Source organism: Anopheles aquasalis, chromosome 3, assembly GCF_943734665.1.
Source record: "Anopheles aquasalis chromosome 3, idAnoAquaMG_Q_19, whole genome shotgun sequence".
Lineage (NCBI taxonomy): Eukaryota > Metazoa > Arthropoda > Insecta > Diptera > Culicidae > Anopheles > Anopheles aquasalis.
The window spans coordinates 40,173,109-40,193,828 of record NC_064878.1 but is presented as its reverse complement, the minus strand read 5'-3'; the positions used below and the strand labels follow the sequence as shown (position 1 = coordinate 40,193,828).

At 45.4% G+C, this 20,720-nt stretch overlaps 1 protein-coding gene across 1 annotated transcript; it reads left to right on the top strand.

Annotated features, from left to right (window-relative positions):
* The first annotated feature begins 18,162 nt into the window (after positions 1–18,162).
* LOC126576652 (uncharacterized) lies at positions 18,163–18,623 on the top strand. Its single transcript, XM_050237959.1, has 2 exons — positions 18,163–18,366; positions 18,459–18,623. The coding sequence occupies exons 1-2, from the start codon at positions 18,163–18,165 to the stop codon at positions 18,621–18,623; spliced, it is 369 nt and encodes a 122-aa protein (XP_050093916.1).
* Positions 18,624–20,720: the final 2,097 nt, after the last annotated feature.

Sequence of the window (20,720 nt, the reverse complement as noted above, 5' to 3'; positions counted from 1 at the left end):
GTATCTTCTCATTGTTTTGGTGGACCCGATTGTTTGGTGTTGTTTGGTGGCTCTGTGTCTTTTACATCAAATCTCCGCTTCTAAGCATTTGAAACCAGCTATTCCGCCAGGTAACTTTTTGTGTCAGAGCATATTCACCATAATCTTAAACCAACAAATGCTAATTTTCAACATCTTTATTAAAATATTGTTTTCTTAAAATGAAAGTAGGTTCTTCAATTTCCCCGCAAAATGGGATTTTCAGGAACAAAACTTGACATTTTTAACTCGAGAAAAAACTATGTTATAGTTTCTATTACGAGCAGCCATTTATTGCGTTTGAAAGCATTTAGTTATGCTTTAAAACGACATGACAGGGGGGGGGGCTGTAAACGTTCCGCCCAAAAAAATCGCACCATCGTTTAATAGAATCGAAAGAGGACGGAAGTTATACATCTAATACAAAACCTAGATTATTTAACATGCTCTGATACCTGGCGCTGCTAGTGAAGCATTACCGATCGATCAGCATTTTTCGTGGATCCTTGAAAAATCAGCAAATCCTCTACTCAACAGAATCTCAGAACTGAAGTGTTCCTCTCCGGAAGCCCTTCTCCACATGCCTTGGTTTAAGAAGTTCCATTAGCGCCAAGCGAACACCCTCTGGTTCTTCCTCGTCTGAGTCTAAGCTCGGTTCCGGGGGCGTCATTAACACATGTTCTGAACCATGCACCATCGCCACAGCACCACCTCGAAGAGCGGGCTGATAATTATGGTGCAAATTACACCACTTTACAACCCACACTCGGGCTCTCGCTCCCCATCACACCCACCAAACTCTAGCACTTCCGGTGACGGTGGTTTGGTTCCCAAAAAAAAAAAAAAAACGCGGGGACATCCGCATCACCACCACCGCAGCGTACCGCACACAGATGTCGCACACTCTGCCAAACACTTCGCGGTGGCTTTGTGGTTTTCGTGATGTATCCCGTGCCAATTTCTGGATTTTAGCTTTTTGGATGGGGGATAGAAAATGGGCATGTTCAGACGCCCGCGCATGTGGGATCCGTGCACGAACTTTGCATTCCGGCCTGCCGGTCTGCCACTTGATGCGCACTCGACACAAACAATGGGCGCTTCGGGGGTGACTGGGTGACACCGAGGCATCAGGTGAGGGTGAGCGGGAGGAAAAGTGCATTTTCCTTGGCCTGGCAAGTGCACTGAAAGGTAGAGGAGAATGGTGGCGGTGATGCTGTTCGTGTTGAATAGCTGGTACATACAACATAATAAAACAAAAAAACATGCACGCTCTCTCTCTCTCTCTCTCTCTCTCTCTCTTCGCACCCCCTGTCTGAAGAGCCACCATGCAACGTTATCGCAATTAGCATGTGTGTGAGATGCAATGGCTTCATCCACTCCATGCCTCTGACGAGACGAAACCAACTCTCAACTCTGGTTGGCTTTCAAGGATGAGAGGAAAGACACGTCACGGGGACGGTGGTACTGGGTACCGGTGTATGCCGGAAGTGTTTCCATCCTTTCAGTGAAAAATCTTTTGAAATCCGCAGCAGCAGCAGCAGCAAACACGCCATCAAGCCTCCGGAATACCGCGGTCGTTCATTAGAGCCAGCTACTTCTACCGGGGGGAGCTGGCTGCCTACCGAGAAGCACTCGACTCGTGTGCCTCATTAGCAGACGTAGGCAGAAACCAGCGCTGGAAGCCCTCCATCGCTCGAGTGCTGAATCTCTGGCTGGAGCTGGGGCTGCTCTCCAACAACGGAACGCTCTTCACTTCATCCACACACCGGGACATCGCACACATTAGCACAAAAGCACCGGGGGATGTAGCGACAAAGGGAAGAGGAAAGTGGAGATCGCTTTCGCTTTTCAGTCCATGCCCGGGACACACGGGGGGACACTATGTCGCACTCCATTCACTGCACTTTGCTCACATTGACAAGAGGACGCTCGCAGAGTGTTCTTGGAGGCCCAGGATTCTATTCTATTCCTGAGCTGGATAGCATATTTGAGCTCCAGACTTGTGATTACATTTGGTTGATAACAGAATTCTTTGAAAGTATTCTAACAGACTGTTACCTGCCCTGTATTCGTCTTCAAAATGCTATCCAAAGCAGTATCACAGGCTTCTTATCTTGACATTATGCTTTCCCACTCAAAAGAAGCGATCCTTATCTGGTGACGCTCCCTATCCGTACTTGCTATTTTGTTACCCAAACTTCCGGGAAGCCATTTTGTTGTCGAAACTCGGCGGCGTTTATGTACCAGACGGTATGAAGCTGAATCTTGAGAAACCCCTCAGGGCTGCTTACTTTCCTTTTCAATCCACCTCTCCAGAAGGAATTCTGATGGCGATAGGAAGCACTTTCTTGAAAGTTCCACCTCTGCTTTCCTTTTTGCTCCCTCCCGATCGATCCGACGAGTAATGCCTCGATGACAAACACTACCGTGCGTCCAAGACGACGCTTCCCTAAAAACAAAAAACCTCCCCTAACAAGAACCATCGCAAAAACAACAACGGGGCGCTCCTGGTGCCATAAAAGAATGTTCCCGTTCGTCCCGCAGACTAATTGAAGTCATGTACCGAGCCGAACCGAAGCGCGAACCTACTAACAACGCGGCAAATTGGCGGCACAAGCAAATGGCGGCGGCGCGATGGTCGAAGAAATAAAAAGTGAAAAAAGTTCGCTCTCTTTAAGGAAGGGACCGCCGTCCGCCGTCCGCCTTGATCCTGGAGGGCATCGGGTGTGCATTAAGTATGCACTGCAGAAAAGGGCGCGAAACAGCGGCCCAAAGGTGCTACACCTTGGCGCAGAATGGCGAGAATTGAAGGGGGAAATAAGGAGTCCTCCAGAGACGCACCAGACAGGACACCGGACACTGACTCATTATCAATTATTATGCGGCATAATTATGAGCAGCAGAAGCGGTAGTGAACTGAACAGTGGCAAGCCTCCATCGGACAAGCTGTTGGCAATGTTGCCACTTGTTCGCACAGTAGACCGCGACGACATCTCTTCTCTTCTTCCGGTGATCGATCGAAAGTGAACTACAAACCACGTGCCACGTTCCGGCAGCCTCCGAATTCGGTCACGTCCACGAGCGCCACACACGATGGTGACAACATATTAGCTGGCCACCGAAATTGACCACAACATGACACCAGCACGACGTTCTCTATCTATCTGCGATGCGTGCGATCTACGAGCGATAGCACAAAAAAGTCGCTGCGCCACGAAACGGGCGAGGAGGCCGGCTGTCAACGATGCGTGTAGTCGATCGGCGTTCCGGCGTTGCTACAATTTGCAATAAACAAACTTCTTCCGATGTAATATCGTTAAGAAAACTAATTAAAATTATGAAAAGTATGTAAATTTAATTACACCCTCCGCTGCGATGCTGCCACGTAGCAGTAGCAGAAGCACCGGCAGTCAGTTGGTTGTCCAACCGGTGCTGGTGCTATGCAGCTCGGTTGATGGAAATTCAATTTCCCTACCACCGTCTTCGGATGCACAGAGAGAGAGAGAGAGAGAGAGAGAGAGGAGCATACGTTAGTCTGTGGTCTGCCTCGGGAGTAGTTGCGAGGCGTGGCAGCGATGCAGCGACTCCGCGATGTGGAGCGCTGATGTTCGCTGCCGCTGTTGCTGATAATGATGATTTATGTTGTACATTGATTGCGACCGGCACCGGCGGGATAGACCGCGTGGATCCGGATCTCCGGCGCGCGGCTCCATTTTTGCGAGCTCCGGACCGTCGAGGGGAGGGCCACGTGTGCTGGAAAGGTGTCGGTAATGGGCCGACGGGAATGGCTCCATCCGATGGTTGTAATCGTAGGCAGAACATGGCGAAACATAGAGGCTTACAACACGGATCTACGCCCGGCCTTTAGGGGCCACCAGCACGGTGTGACGGGTAGTGTGCGCTCGCTGTGGCATGTTGCGTGGTTGGGTGTACGGTTTTGTTGTTATAGGAGTCCGGTCGCTATCACTTTGATGGACGAGACGATAATATGGGCAGCTTATCGGGTATTTTTCATTGATACGCCTAGCGCTGCATCGTGTGATGGCGTCGAACGTCCGGAGTGCGCCCTGATTAACAGTTTGTGATGCGCCGCCGATGCGCATGGAATTCGAGTGTTTGGTTAGCTGTTGTTGTTGTTGTTGTTGCTGCTGCAACCGCGTGCTTTCATCTAGCGCTGGAGAGTGCGCCGGTTCAATGGTGAGAGCTGGAATGGTGGAATTCATTGCTGTTGGAATTTATAAGCAATTGAAGTTATTTTTTTGCTGCAAATCTCGATAGTTTATCAGCAATAGATGAGTAGCTTCATCGCCCTGTAGGTTAGTATAAAAGGATGGGGAACAAATGATACCTCGTTTTTATGTAAAATGCTAAACATACGAATCAATACAATTCCTTAGTATGCTTGCTAATACTAACTACAGGGTCTTCTATAAAAAAGGCAACAATCGTTTAATGTAGTTTAAAGCCAATTTTGAGAGATTTCCTTCAATGCAAAAACATTAATCTCTTTCTTTCTATAGAATAAACTATAGAGAAACTACATAAAACAACATCGTTAGGTGTGAGGTATAAAATTGGTTATCGAGAACGTCTGTAAAATATCTTTATAATATTACTACATTCTGAAAGAGCATGGCTTGGAGATAGAAGCTGCCATTGAATCTACACTGGTACAATTAGATTCAAAGCCATTGTTTATGTAAATATAGTTACATTGAAAAGCTCATTGATTTCCAATCGCGGCAGTTTGTAGCAAACAAATGTGTTGTCCAAAACGTCATGTTTTCCATCAACCATGTTTGGGTTCGATTGGTTTCACCTAACTAAAATACAATATTTTCTTGCTAGTCGAAGTTTTCTTCGGTCGAAACGGGTTTTGATTTAAAATATACATCGAGACTCCTGTCTTTTCGCCTGATTTTTATACAAATTTAGAGCAGTTGTAATGTATTAGACGCAACTGCACCACTGGAACTGCATCTACACCACATACCATAGCTCTAGTGGGATGATTTATTAAGAAACATCAATTTTACTTGCATTGTTTTCTGTGTACATTCTTAGTCTTCAAAGGCAACATAAATCCTTCCGTTTGAGAATTTAATGCTGGAATGAGTGTAAACATAAATTCCAACACATTTTTTTATGTATTGGCAGGATTGAATCTCATGAAATACACTAATATCATCTACATTTTAATACCATTGCAGGTTTTGAGAAAATCTTAAGAAAGGTTATCGAACATATGCTACAATTTTTAAGGCCTACCCTCTATTGTTTAGTCCAGACCACTAGGAAAAGGGTCGAGTTTGTGGCTCTGTGTGTCCTGGAGGACTGGACCTAAGAATAATTTGTATTAGTAAGCAGAGTAACGATTTGTAATGCTTCATATGCTTAGCACTTAAGACTAATTCATGATTTACAAGATATCATTTGTTCTTCAACCCCCAGTACTGTTCTTCTTAGTTGCTGCTCTGCAAGGCAAGAGAATTCACTTCACTCTACGATCCATAAAGCGCCAGTTTCAGCGATTCAGGCAAGTTTGTCAAATTTTCAACTCTTTTATTCTCATCTGAAACAAAGAGAGCCCTCCAACTCGTCTAAAACGGAATGCTGGAAACACATAAAAGAAATATCGATTTTTTCTCGCTTTTCCACTGGAAGCTCCCTTCGCACCACACCACACTCCGCCTGGAATTGTTATTTGCTGGATCCCTGTCTAAACCCTTTTTCTGGTTGCGAGCCTTTCGTCCACTCTCGTGCCATGCTCTTGAATTCCTTCTTCTCCTCCTTCTCTGAAGGGCAAGTGTGAATGGTGCGCGGTTAGCCAGCGCGGTGGTCCCCGGACGCACTACACAGACGACTGAACTAATCGTCCCGGACACTTGCGTCTGACGCCGCGAGACCTGAGTGCTGACGGTGGTGCTGTTGGTGGTGGTTTTTGAAGCGAGGAAAAAATCCACCAAAAACCCCACGCCTCGCTCCAACCCGGGTCAATGTCATTTCCCGGGTTCGGGGCAGACGGCGCCGATGACCGAGGTCAGCTCGATGGGACCGAGGTGGAAAACAGACACAGAACACTCGCTTGGAAGTGGACACGAGACGAAACGTCGCGAATATGTTGGAGAAGGGGAAACCGTCACAATCCGTACTTCAAGTCTGGACTCGTGATATCCAACGAGTTGGCCAGAGTGGTTCAGGTGGATTCCTAGTGCCCGGAGTGCCCCGTTACATGACCTCTTGCCAAACTCATGAGTTTCAAGTGTTTATTGTTTGGCTTCACTCATTCGCCGCTTCAACTTGACCGGTGGAGGTTCGGAGAAGTAACTGTTTTAGTTGTAAATCCTTTCCTCTCCTTTCGATACAAGAATTTGATGGACAAGAGCTGGCCCGAGGACAGACGAACGACAAGAGTTGACAAGAGTTTCCGACGAGGACGCAAATCCCCAGAACAGAATTCCATCAAGCGGTGCTCCAGTGATTCTGTTTAATTAGTTTCTTCGCCAAGACAACGCTGCTCGCTGTCTTATCATTCATTGCACACCCTGGAATGGAGCATAAAAAACCAAAGACAAAATAAAAAAACCGAAGGGGCAATCACGGAAATGAGTCCATTTTTACGCGTCAAAGATGAAAGAAGCACGAGAGAAAAACGCGGCTGATGGTGGAGGAAAATGCGAAAAGGAAACGGAGCATCCGGAGCAAAAATCGATATGCACTTCAATTTCGGAATCCCGGCTTCGCGTCTTCGTCTTATCTTTGCAGAGGGTGCCGGTGAACACATCACCACCCCTTCTCAAAAAAGGGTTAAATAATATGAAGAAAACCCTTTTTTCTTCCTCTGGCCTGTCCTTGTGGCATGCTTTTTGCCTCCTCCTCCGTTCTCACCACCCCCGAATCGAATGATAAATGACGAAACATCCGAAAAGAAGGGCAGTTGCAGATCGTCACAATGCCCCCTCCGGGGGAGGGGAGGAAATGCCGGTCAAGTTTTTAGGATTTTTTTCTCCCTTTCTTTTTCTCTGGTTTTTGTTCGAAGGGTTCTGCATCCTTCTCGTGAAGATGAAACGCTCATTTCTCATCGTCGTCGTCGTCGTCGTCATCCAACGTTTGACGATGAAACGGTCATTTGCCGGTCCCCCAAAGTGATGGTTACGCTGGAAATCCTATTTTAATAAGACTTTCGCCACTTTCACCAAGAATTGCGCGAAACTCGATACTCATTCCGGACCAGCGAATTGAGGCGGTGAAAGGCCACGGACCGTGGACCAAGAACCCGCTGAGCTGAACCTTAAGTAAGTCTCGCACAAGAGGCAAATTTGAGATTCAGAAAAGAGTTCGCACGTGAAGCAGGTTCATGTTTCATGTGCCGTCAACTTACCTCACCACGCCAACAGTCAGCGCGTCAGTGATCGCCTTTTTGCTGTTACACAAAACCGTTTTCGCTCAAATGTTCTTAAAAAGTAAATTAAAAGTGACGACTTTGGCTTCCTTTATGCCTTTCACAAAAGGGTGTTAAACATCGCCGGCCTCTCATCTGCTCTCATCCTTGTGCGCCTTTAATTACAATCCTCTCAATCCTCATGGTGCCAGATCCGGAGTGCCGGGCTTTAAGTTTTTAATTAACCCTCGAGAAGAAGTGGTGATGGTGGCGCTGGAAAAAAAGAAAGGAAAGGAAATAAAAAACAGCCTCCTCTTTCTCTCCGCTCGCCATCACAACCCCTTCAGCGTGGCCAGCGGGGGTTTGAAAAATCGATAGCGAAAGGATTAGGTACCCCGGGACCGTTACTCCTTCTCGTCTTCTGCCCTGCTGCTGCTGCTGCTGCTGATGAGAGCCAGGCACTACGTTCGCTTGGTTGGTCCGTTGGTTGGTTGGTTGGAGTGGAATCTAATTTCTGAGATATTTCACCGTCATCACTCAACACCGGGGACCAGGCACTGGCAGCAGCCTCCGAGGAGCCAGTACAGTAGAGTACCGGTGACTGTTGCGGTCCAGTTTGCGGAGGTAAATTTCAAATTTACTCAATCTCGAACCGTTACTGCCGCTCGAGGAAGCATCACTTCATTACGTTCATGGTCGCTGGTCCTTCGGAGGTGCACCGTTGCGTGATTTTAATTTAAGTAAGTGGCCACATCGTCACTAACCACCAGGATTGGTGTTGAGGTGTTAGTTGAGGACTTGTTAGTGTCCCTTGGAGTAGCAAGCACCATAATGTGGCCTCGCTGTAGTGTTTTTCTTGGCATTCGAGATCATTTTTTTCTTCACTTTACATCCCAGCGCCTGGGTGTGTGATTAAAATGTCACCATTTATCTGATTTCTGATGACATTTTGGACTTATTCGGAAAGGGAACAAGAGACATTCATTTGAGGAGAGAGAACTAAAAAAAAAAGTGACGGATTTCAATTGGACAAAACACAACATAAAAAACTCTTTCTCCTAAAAAAAAAAAATAGTACAATTGTACTTGGCCGTTCATCGCATTTTACGCGTCACACAGTGTCACGTGATCCGATTGTTACAGAATGCCGACTAGTGCGGCACGAACAACGACCATCAACGGTTGCTATCAGGCTGGCATCAGGAAACGTTCTGTTCCTGCGGAAGCCAAGGTAGTTAACAACCGAGCATAAAAAGCGCCAGGCCGGGAGGCCACAACGAAACCAATCCTTCCGCCCTTGCGCCCGTTCCACGTTGACAAGGGTTCACTGGTGAGGCCGGCCTCGACTGATGGTCGGGAATTGATAAAATTCAAAGTTGAGCTTTCGTTAAAATTTCGTTTTCAAAACTCCCGGTGCGACGCGACACTCGGTGTATGTGCGTGTTGTGCGCTGGCAGTGAGGAGTGTAGAAATGCAAAATAAAAACTGAAAATGAAAAAAAAACTCCCGTGAAAAACTGGCTACGTGGTGGGGCGCTGTGTTCCAGTTTCCCATCCAAGAATGAAGAGAGAGAGAGAGCGGAAAAAAATCCGTATCCTTTTCATTAAAATTTATTACAATTAAAAACGGAGTTTTTTTTGCCTCTACTTCGCACTCTCTCTCTCTCTCTTTCTCGCTCCCTATCTGCTCTGGTCTTATCGTGCGCCATGCTGGTTGACTTCCCGCTTTGACTGGGATATGAAATGCGTGGAACATTGAAATGTTATGTGGCAGATTTTTTTTTACAATTCCTTTTTTTATTTTTAATGTCAGCGTTCCCCGTTCAGCCATCATCATCAACGACATTATCAGCTGCGCAGTCGGTGGCGCAGCAAAGACATTTTCACTAACGAATGACCGGGAGCTGCGGGGAGGAGCGGACGGCCAAGCCAGTTGCTGGAGATGTTTTGGAATATTGCAATCGAAATGAATGAAAAAAATGTATCTAAATGAATCCCCTGTGACGGTCTTGTGTTATTGTGACTATCAGCTTGAAGTGTGTTACATTTAGGCACAGCAAAAAAAAAAAGGTTGAAGGAATATTTCGATTGGCGGAACGGTGGTACAAGCGAACGGCACGACGGCAAAAGTCATAAAAGTGTCACGAGCAAGGACGAAAAGGATAAACGACATGTGTTGCTATTACCGGAACATGAATATCATTAAATACTTCGTCTTCGTTCTATCGCGCAGCACGCAGGTCATTAATGACACTTGGTGTTGTGTACCTGGCCGTTGAATAAATTTCAATTCCAATTCGTTGCCTCTTATTTATAGTGAGGATAGTTCCAGCATAGAATCCTTGAATCAAATTCATATAAAGCGAACAGAGAATCCATCACATAATCTCCTTCAGGTCAGTATTGGTGGCTGTCTTAACCGATTTATCAAAATTATTTCGTTCTTCGAAGAGATCTTCTTGCATAGCACCGCAACAGATGTGGTGCTAGACGCTCTTTCGCTTCACCATTGGTCCAGCACTGTCTTCACTCTTCTCACTTCCTTCCTCTTAAACCGTGTGCCAGAGTATCAGGTTTCCAGTGTGGCCACAACCACCAACAGCAACTGTCGAAAGCGATCAACCAAACCTCGATCACTGACATGATGCAGAACGTTACAAGCACAAAGTGGAGATGAACTGCATCATTCGCCAAATGTTGCCGAAAAGACTGACTGATGGTGCCTCAAATCCATCTCAATCTTCAATCCCCGGACTGCGCCGGTGTAGCTTACGACGCCTCACACCACCCCGGTACCGCGATTAGAGCGACCGACGGATTAGTTTCAAGTCAGTCGATCCATCGATTCTTGCCTCCCGGGAGGGTTCCGTCACGCTCTATCACTTGCCGTGCCAAGGATATCCACGCTGCATTATTTATGAACCTGCGAGCAGCGAGGGGCCAACTCGATCGATCGGGGTCACCGTATCTAATGCGACGCACGCCGGCACTGCAGCCAGGCTGGTCTCAATCACAAAAGGTCGTCGAAGAGAACCACGAACCGCATCGATACAAACCGAAGAAAGGCATCCCCTAACATGATGCGCGTTTGGCACACGATCGAACCACAGGGGAGGACGCGAACGTGAAGGTGCATCAGGTGCAACTCCCGGGAACCCAGAGGAGATCCTGATGCAGGGTCGGAGAACCGGAGCGGATCATTATGTTTGTGAGAAGGGTGATCATTTTACACAACCTGGTGCTAATGAGAATTGATTGATCGGAAACGATGGTGAGGATGAAGAGCATCGCGATATCGTTTCGGGACCCTTGAGCTGAGACCCTTTACGATCAAGAGTCCTTTGAGACTAAAGGTCAATTGGAAGTTAATGTTTTGTCATTTTAGCGTAATCCATTAGAAAGCCATTGTGTCGTGCTGAATGTTTTGGATAAACTTTTCATCATTTTCGATGGTAAATTATTGATTCTCTTTATTGTTTTTCAGCATTTGGAATAATATTTAGACGTCCATAGATGGTATATTTTATTTATTGTTCGTGTTAGAATGTTCTGTTAATCTCTTTACTTTCAAGTCGATTAAACGGTTTGCTATCCGGCCTGCATTCAATTGCGACTTTATTTATTGGAATATGTTTAGAAAAAAAATCCCATCCATTGCTCCCTTTATGGTGTACATCTGTAATCGCTCGCTGTTAAAAAAATGTATGGAAATCCCAGCATTTCATTGTTGCATTCACAAAACACACCAAAAAAATAGACCAAAAACCCTGGAAAACCCCGGAAAACAATCCAGCAAAATGTGAACAAATGCACAATCGTCGAACCCTCGGAGCTGCGTTACCGTTTCTAATGAAATCATTCCACGCATTCGCCCAATAGTCCTACCCCGACTGCTCATCCCTGTGACAACTTTTCGAATCCAAAACCAGTTTAGGAGTGGTCTGGCACCGAACAGGGAGGGAACAACGCGCTATGGGTGCACGCACGCACGCTCATAAACTATCGCATAATTGAAACAGTTCTGGAGCGAGAGCTTGAAGAAAAAAAAGTTCTACCGAGCAACAAAAACATTAAAATAAACTCAGCAAAAAAAAAAACTCGATCTTTCGATTCGGAATTGCGGACAGGATGCTGTGCCAGCGAGAGTGAGAGCGATCCTCCCCATTTCATGCGGTCTGCAGCTCGTTACTATTAAGGATGCTCGGCTCGGCGATGGTTCTCTCGCAGCAGAATTTTCGCTGTATGTCCTGCCCACTGTGAGACAAACATTATTACTGTAGGGTGTTAACAGCCAACAGGAAGGTTGGGGGGCATCAATTGCTTTCGGTGTCGGTGTGTTGGCCACTTTTACGTCGCTCTAAACTCCCAGCTAGAATCATAAACCTTCAGCAGGGGCCAGGGAGTGACGTAAACCTCTTTGGCCGGGGCCAAAATGAAAAGACAACAGTTCAAGTCGAAGGAAACCTTTTACAACCTGCAGCTTACGACTGACGCTACGCGTAAGGACATTATTTGCATTACCACCAGCAGCACCACCACCACTACCACCGGCAATTGCGCCCAGTGTGCTCCCTGACTGCGGTGGAAGTAAGACATTCAAATTATCTGTTCTTCTTCGGCCGTTCGTCTCGCTGGTATGCCGGGGCTTCTGTCCACCCTCTCGGGAGCGATAATGGAATCGAGGGGCGAGTGAGGGGCACCGGAGACTGAGGGCAAGAGACTGAAAGCAGAGAACTAAATTGAAAGAATATTAATGGGGAAATATTTACTCGACATCATTCGCTATCCTTTGTTAGCTCTCTCTCTTTCGCTCTCTCTGTCTGCTTCTCTGCCTATCATTTTCCAATTAGTGGAAAAAAGTCCGACGCATCAGTCGCGACGCGATCGAGGCAGCGATTTCATTTGCATCGCAAAAGCATCCCCCGACCAGAAAAAAAAAGAAAACGAAAGAAGAAAATTAACATTTTGAGGGACCAGGAGGTTGGAGCAGTGAGCGGCACCGGGAGGTTGTTGATGAGAATTTTTATTTTGTCCAGGATACATGGGCCCAGTGGAAGGAGAAGATCCTCAAGAAACCTGGCTGCCCGTATCCGGTGGACGGATGGCTGTTGCCAGACATACCGTTGCCGTTTATATCCGGAGCAGCCGTCCGGGGGAACGTGTTTCGAGTTTATTTACTTGCCAAGAAAAATGCCCTCTGAAGGGGCTGGAACTGGATACTTCTAGCGCAGAGAAAGCTGTTTAACTATTAAAGTGGCTTTTACTTTGTTTTTTTTTTTACTCTCATTCTCTCTCATTACATGAATGGTCATCATGGGCATGTCGTCGGGGCATTTTCCTTATCCAGAACGCGTTCCGGTCATCCGAGTCATAAGCGTGCATCCGTGCACTAGCAGGCCACTCGAAACACTCGCCCCAGTGATTGCCCCTCGGGGTGTGCTCCATGTGCACTAAAAGGAATCCACCGGTTTTTTTTTTGGTTCAAAATTTCAATCTAATTGAAAAGGTTTAACTTAAGTTTTTTGGTTTTAGTTCCTTCATTTTTCTTTCAGCTCAAGAGCAGAACTTTTGCAAAACTTCACCGCGGTTGCTTCGAATTCCTCGGACGCGGCACACGAGCGTCTCTCGCCTTTTCAGCAATTTATTCATCATTTTCCCACCCACCCGAAACGGGGTGGTGGTTTCTTTTTTTCCATTTCCTCCGTCCACACGCGCGTGGGTGAGTTTCGCGGTGGGAGGAGTTTTTTTTCTTCATCGCTTCCCTCCTCGAACCCTCGAACGAAAAACGACATGATGGCCGACGGTCGTCGCAGTGTGCTCGGCGTGCGGGAAAATGGAATGGAAAAGTCCCAAACGAAAGAAAGAAGAAGCAGCTCGGGGGGAGTGAAAAAAAATCCCCAGAAAATGGCCGCACTTTTCCACCGGCCAAGGTGGCCGAGGGTGCGCACGCCGACGACGACGGCGTCATTCGATCGATATTTCACGTGCGGTGGTAGTGGTGGTGCATTTTCTTTTCCTTATTTACTACCGCGGATGATTGCGGCAGAGAGGACGGAGTGTGTGGGTGGCGAGGGGGTGAAGTGGAAGAGAATGGCTGAAAATACGCCGACGCCGTGACGAAGAAATGCTCGAGTAGTAGTTGAGGGAGGAGGATTGTCGCCAGAAGCGAGTGGACAAAGTAAGATGGATGATGGACATTCGAGATGGGATTCTATTTGCGTTTTTCCTATTCAATCAGCCGCCAGAATGGAGTATTAACTTGTTAGGTGGAGGTGAAGCTTGCCGGTCAGCGGTGCAGTCCAGGGATGGAGCGGATTATGGGCGATTTGGTTTGTACTTATTGATGAGGCCCCGAGCCTCTCGGAGCCATTCTCCACTTTAGTGCCTTCGACGAATGACTAATTTGTCTGGAGCATAAGAGTTGGTCCGATGAATAAACGAACAAAATGGTTGATTTATGAGGGGATTACGTTCTCATTAAGAGAAGAACTTTCGAATTAGTATTAAATGTTTTTTTTTTCTCTTTTCAATGAACAGATGAAGTAAATGAAGTAAATAGGAATTAAAGATAATACCAACACTATTAAGTATAAAGGTACCTTTCCTTTGATTGAAAAAGAGGCAACTTTTGGGCAAATTAGCATCTTTTCATGGATGCTTCAATAAATTCCATTGAAATCCTTTTTATTTCGATAAAATACACGATTGTATGCTACTTAAATATAATAACCAACATTGAGTTAATCGCTTTTAAAGTATCTCAACGCTTTTAAGAATCTGAAATTATTCTGTAAGCGATTTATGATTGGATGAATCAATAATCAAACACATGATCAGCTTGTTGATGAGTCAATGAATGCGTCCACCATGCGTGCCGCGCAGTATTGCTGTTGATGAGGAAGAGAATATACTTCTCATAACTTGATAGAGACGCATAATGAATATCTACTTAAAGCATTTTGCTTCTGTTGAATGAAATAGAATAATTATCTTATTCCAAGATGTTACAAGCTTTGCTGATGGAAGCATTTGGTATAACTCAACCGCAAAATGTATTGCCTGCTATCAAGCGATACGTCGAACATCGAAGAGGTATAAAATGTAGTTAATTCTGTTTGCAGAAGCTATCCAAATTGACTTGTTGATGCAAAAATAACTGGTAAAGCATGTGCAGCGATTAATTGTGCGAATTACTATAATTATAACGCTAGTAAGCTCGTTTGCAATTTGATGTTTGAATGTTTACGGCATCAAGACGATGATTAAATGGGGGAATCTTCAACACCTCTCACCGTACTCATCAGATCCAGGTTGCTCTTATTGTGTCTTGTTCACGGACAGACTACTAATGACAAATAAGTTTTAAAAAAATGTTTAAAAAATAGCGTACACATTACTTAACTGATGAATTAGAATTATGATTAGAATTAGAATTAGTAGAGCTAGCGAAGACGCCTGTTTTAAGCAGCTCAATTCGTTTTAATACTCTTAATATTTGCGGTTTTCCATACTCAACTGGTAATAAAAAAGAGTCTAATATGAAGAGCTCATATCGTTCAGGTAAGAGTCCATCAGTCAACCCCAAAATCTGCATTTCTGAGCAACAACACTGGCTTGTGACCGCCTTTATCGTTGCTAATGGCTTCAATGCTGCCACGCTGCACTTTATTTCTCACGAACCGCACTCTTGCTCAGGATGTCGTGTTCCAGATGTGTATTTTGAGTTATGATTCCTGCATTATCCTCCTGGCAGGTCGCTTGGCTTTCCAAAGAAAGGCTCTGGAGAGTGGTCCTATAATTGAACCATCGTCTCCGAATGATTAGAAGTAAACCTTTTCGACAGAAACACTTTGTCGCGCTAAACACTGGCCAAGACAGACTGGCACCCTTGTGTGCTTTTGACAGGAAAGCAAAAAAAACGGAAAAGAGGAAAAACCTCTCTCACAATGTGGCATTATCCTGGGTGCTTGGGAATAATCACCTTTGACCGCCGGGTGGAAGAAAGGGATTGTTGGTTGGTGGATCGCGAGCAATCAAAAGGTGAAACCTATTCTCACTCATTTCACTGAACCCTTTCGCTGGCTAACCCCTTTCGGTGTGTTACCTGTTTTGGGTGGCGTCTCAGTGTGACCTTCGCATATTTGCATAAGAAGATGAGGTCGCACCCGAAGTAAGGTCTCCTTACCCGGAAGGAATCCCGGCGCCGGATCAAATGGAGACCGGGTGAAGATGTTGTTTCAGGACGGCTGGTTGGACGGAAAACCGGTCTTCGTTCCCGAGGAATTCGGACACGGCAAGAGTTTTTCTTTCGTTGGCAGTGGGGTGATTGCTGGTGACGATCACTGCAGCGTTACTTCCGCGTTTTTGTTTTCTCCCGAGCGAGTGAAGCCAGAGGTCCCACGAGGAGGTAATCCATAATGGCTTACGGGAATCGCGCGGATCCCGTGGATCCGAGTGTTTTTTTCAATCCAAAACTTTTTTTTCCAAAAACACGACCAGCAGTGGCAACCCTTCCTCTACATTGTTGTCCATTCCTGAACGAAACAATCGCGGGGTTAGCGCGCATTGTGCGAAGGATAATTGAGTTGAGGTCGAACCGGTTTTTAGATAGATCCACTTTATAGTGGTGCTGGGCGCTCGCGTGAATCATTTTGATAACAAAATATTGACGCTGTTGAGCAGTTCACACCGAACAAACGTCAAATTTGAAGCAGCGTGTGGCAATGCCAACAATCTACATGCCTGCCGTCGGAACATAAAGAGCGGAAATGGAGCTGAATGGCATTGGGAGCATTGTTTTGTCAACAAAATGTTGGAAATATGCACATGTTCTAAACATTGGGATCAAGCAAACTCAGTTGGAGTTATTGGAAGGAAGGTGATGATGGTGATGTTTGCGTGATGCCGTTACAAAATAGAAAATACGTTGGAAATAACAATGTTCTGGGCTTTCAGCAGCCTAAAAGAAACACGCGATCGATTTTGTCTTTGTCTTGTTATGTCTTTCATGATTTACAGCTACATTAACATATTTTTAACGGTGAAATTATCTCTAATCGTGGAAAATATTTCGAAAATTCTCTTCCTTTTCACAACGCAGATCATAAAATTGGCAAAACTCTATCGATTACTTTATCGATAAGAGATAAGAACAGAAATGCTATTGAAATAAAAAGGAATGTCTCATTATGTTGCTCATCGTAACACATTTGAGGTGTTAATTAATCCAAGAGATGTCTTTCAGTATCATGAAAATATAGGGGCTTGATGGTGTTTAGGATTGATATAGAGTCCTCTTTCGAAAGTCTACGATCGTCTGCTGGAAAAGATAACTATGTTTGTACGGAAGATGAAGAAAGAATACAGTTTATTGGTTTGCTAATGGTGCATACTGTAGCATTTAATGAAAATGATACTCTTACTAACACAATCGATCATAGCTGGAAAAGTTCATCGATAATCAGAACATCTGAAAAAGCAGTCCGTCGCTAAATGCATTCAAAGGATTACAACTTTGTCAACAACGAATCCAAATAGAGTTAGATAAAATTGATTACTTTAATTTTGCTGTCTTTTTAATTGTTTTTTTTTTTATTTCGATGATTCAAAGCTCTACAGCGGATTAAGCAGATTGGTGCGAGGCGTCTAAATAGAAATGATTCATGCGCTCGTCTCTATTTATACTTGTTCCCACTAAGACGTCATAAAGAATGTTTTAATCCGGCCCAAAACGAAAGTGATCTCATTTCACTCGCTCCAAGAAAATTTGGGATTTACGAGTGTCGCGTATCCAGCTGGTTGTCGCCTGCTTAGCGCGATCGTTTGATTGCGTTGCGTCTGGATGGCTTCCGTCATCCGATCGTCATTAAACATCGGTTCGCCCGCTGGTGGAACGTTGACTCAGTAGACGAACTGCTGAGAGTGAAAATGCTTACATTGCGTCTGCAATACGTCGCTCAAATGATCTTTGGTGACGAAATGGGAAGTTTTGTTGTACGCGATTTCCAGAAATATTGAAATCTTCCAAAAGGAACATATCTGAACGTTGAGAAATTCAAAACAAGGAGTATGTTCTCTACACTCACTCGACAAATGGCGAAAAGTGAAGCAATTCACAAACAACACTAACCATTATACGACAATTCGTATCATAGGGACTTTTGACTATCACCAGAATCATCATATTATCAATAAAAACCGCTTACTCGTTCCAATGTATTGTGCCAACGTGCTCCTTTTCAGAAACAATGTTACTTCAGGACTGCTGCCTCACTAGCAATGTAATTATAGACCAACTCAATACGTAAGTACACTGTTACCTCAAGTAGCAGTAAGCTAACAGTACATCCGGGATGATTATAGCCATTTCGAAAACTCACAACGGATAAGCGTCCACAGACCACGCGAATTGCATACCTGGCCTGGCATCGTGAGAGATGAGGAAGGTAATTGAAGATGGAAGACGAACCCACTATCCATCCACCATTTAAGGACATTCGAACGCGGACACACCACCGTATCGTAAACTATTCTCTCCCTTTCTGTCGGTCCAAAAAACCATCTGTCCGCCGGTTTCTCCGACAGACTCTCCAAAATTTCTCCCAACAAAATGGCGAATAAACAACCGAAAAAAAATCACGAACCTCACGCCTGACCGCCTGACATCGAGAGTATAAAGTGTGTGCTCCCGGGTCCGGGACCACTTGCATCGACATCCCCATCGACCTCGCCGATCGATTGCCAACCCCTTCGGACAAACCCATGATGGTACACTATTGGACATCACAACCGGTGCTGCTGCTGCTGCTGGGCACGCTCGTCATGTTGGTGCAGGTGCAGTCGCAAAGTGGCAGCAACGGGGACTTTAGCTACTTCTTTGGCAAGATCGCACCGACGGATCGGCTTTGCGCGAAGAAAGTGATCGGCGTTGGCACGCGGACACCGGTCCAGGTGGATTACAGTGCACCGGTAAGCATCGAACGATCGAACGATCGACTTAATCGCAGCAATGATAATAGTAATAAAAACAATAACGGCTAATAACAATGGTCCCGTGACAGAAACCGATAACAGCTGTCAGCATGGAAGCATCGAACGTGGCGTACCAGGGCTTCAATGTGCTGATCACGCGCGGTGCCATCGGCCAACCGGCCATCACCTTCAGCCTCAACGGTCCCTGGGTGCTACCGTACTACATCGAGCTCGAGTACTACTGTGCGCCCTGACCAACCTCAAGCTGAACGGAAGGTGCATTCAGCCATCGTCCATCGTCCAGCAACCCCTTCTTCACTGGGTCAGCGAAAGACTCGTCCTGTTCCTGGTGCTGCAGAGCAATAAATAAATCGTTCGTTGGCCTGCTGCAGATGCAATTGTTTAACAAAAACCCATGGCAGAAGAGTGCATGAGAGGCAACAGAAAGGGGGAAAGGAACTCGTGAGCATATTTGCATCGTCCGGTCCAGCCGTCCAGCCGTCCAGGCCGGTCCAGTTAGTCCACTGTCTGCTCCAGATAGCCATTGTGTTTGGTTTTGACTCCGTTGGACTCGCGACCGAGGATGGACTGACTGCAGTCCGGTGTCCATTCCACTGCCACGAGTTTCGCTTTTGTTTCCCTTTTTTGTGCACCGGCAAAGGGATGTCCCTTTTGAGAGGGCAGGTTGTCTGCCGCAACACGGCCTGGACATTACGCAACGGGGCCGATGTCCGCGGATGTCACATTCGACGACCTTTTCCCGGTGGACACAGCATGTCTGTTGGCTTCTGTGTATCCTTTGGCCCGTCTCGACGGTCCGGGAGGTACTACGCTTAAAATGTTGTGCATCCAAAGCGGTGGCTCGTGCCTCGTGGTTAATTGAATTGCTCGGCTGCGAATGGGTGGCTGCTGTGGTGGTTTCCTTGTGGTGCTGGACCGTGGCTTTATCTCGTGGCCCCCGCCCGAGTCTTGATTGATCTGATAATTAGTTGGATTAATCAAATTGAAAACGGTGGGCACCACAGATTGGACTTTAATTGAGTTAGGTGTCGTTGGCGGTGGCTGGAGAGTAAGCAGAGATACGTGACCGAAGCCGCGCAGAGATGTTGCTGGAGGAAGCCATTCAGTTGAAAAGGGAAAATAGCCTTTTGCATAGAATGTCTAGGACGTGGAATGTTAAAGTTGCGTTCGGTTGTTTATTAGTCCAAAATAGAGTAAAAAGGAAGTGAGCATTCCGGCTGGACACCTGAGACTCCTGTCTGCAAGAGGCTTCGAAGCCTTTTTGTGGTTTCCTAGCAACTAGAACCCGGTGCCCGTTTTAGCAAATAGTTTCGAGGCCCCTTCTATGTCCTTTTTGGCGGATTTATGTTTCATCTGGCAGCATATTCCTAGAATTCGTGAGAAGGCCCTCAGATCAGAAGACTTCGTTCGTGGAAGCGAGATCGAGCGCAGTAGAAAGAGATAAAAGATTTTTAAAAGTGTGCGTGAACTCCGAAATTTTCTCACTTTCGAGTAGTCTTGAAACTGCTCGAAAGAGGAGAAAATTGAAGGGGAAAATTTCCCCTTAAATTTTTTTCCCCTACTCGAAATGTTGTGACTTTTCGAGCAGATTGAAGACTTCGAACAACCCTGAAATCGCTAGCCGGAGTTGCCGGTACCGGGCATCAGATGACGCTACTGTATCAGAAAAAAGAAAAAAAGCAAAGAAAACATAAAAATCATAAATCGCAAAACATAAAAGTAACACTAACTCTTCAAACTCAAGGGTTAGGAAGAAAATATAAAAGGTAGTACAAGCTCACAAAAGTTATTTTGTTCGGCACAAGAACATTTAAAGAAAGGTAATTTAATAAAACATTTTAGAATTATTCATTTTCATGTAGAAATACAAAGTTAAAAGGATTTTAGGAAAGAAGTTTGAAGGATTTGGAGAGAAAAACACCACTTATTATTTTCATCAACTTTGAGTAATTTTCTTTGAAAAGCTATACTCTACAACAGCTTAATTCAGAGCTGGGTCATCTGATACATAAAAAATATGTTCTTGCAGTCAATTTAATGCTATTCTCCATTTATTCCATGATTTGGGAGCATTCTGAAGTTTGAAAGAGGATTTCGATTAATTACCGCATCAACTATCAACGGAAGCACAAATTCAAAGCTAGCACTTAAAATTTCAAAAGAATCGGTGCTTTGAAATTGCTAGGCATCGACTTTACAATCGTGAGATTTGCACAAAACTGCTTAAGTTGCTCTTTACAACATTCTTAAAAGATCTAACATTCGCTAAGACAAATATTCCTCAAAAACTGTCACAAAAATAAAATCAAACATTTAAGCTCCCACCTTAA

Excerpts from the sequence above, each read along its gene's own strand:
- LOC126576652 (XM_050237959.1), top strand. The coding sequence starts at position 18,163 with ATGGTACACTATTGGACATCACAACCGGTGCTGCTGCTGCTGCTGGGC. Across the intron at positions 18,367-18,458 it reads AGGTGGATTACAGTGCACCG|AAACCGATAACAGCTGTCAG; the intron begins GTAAGCATCGAA and ends GTCCCGTGACAG.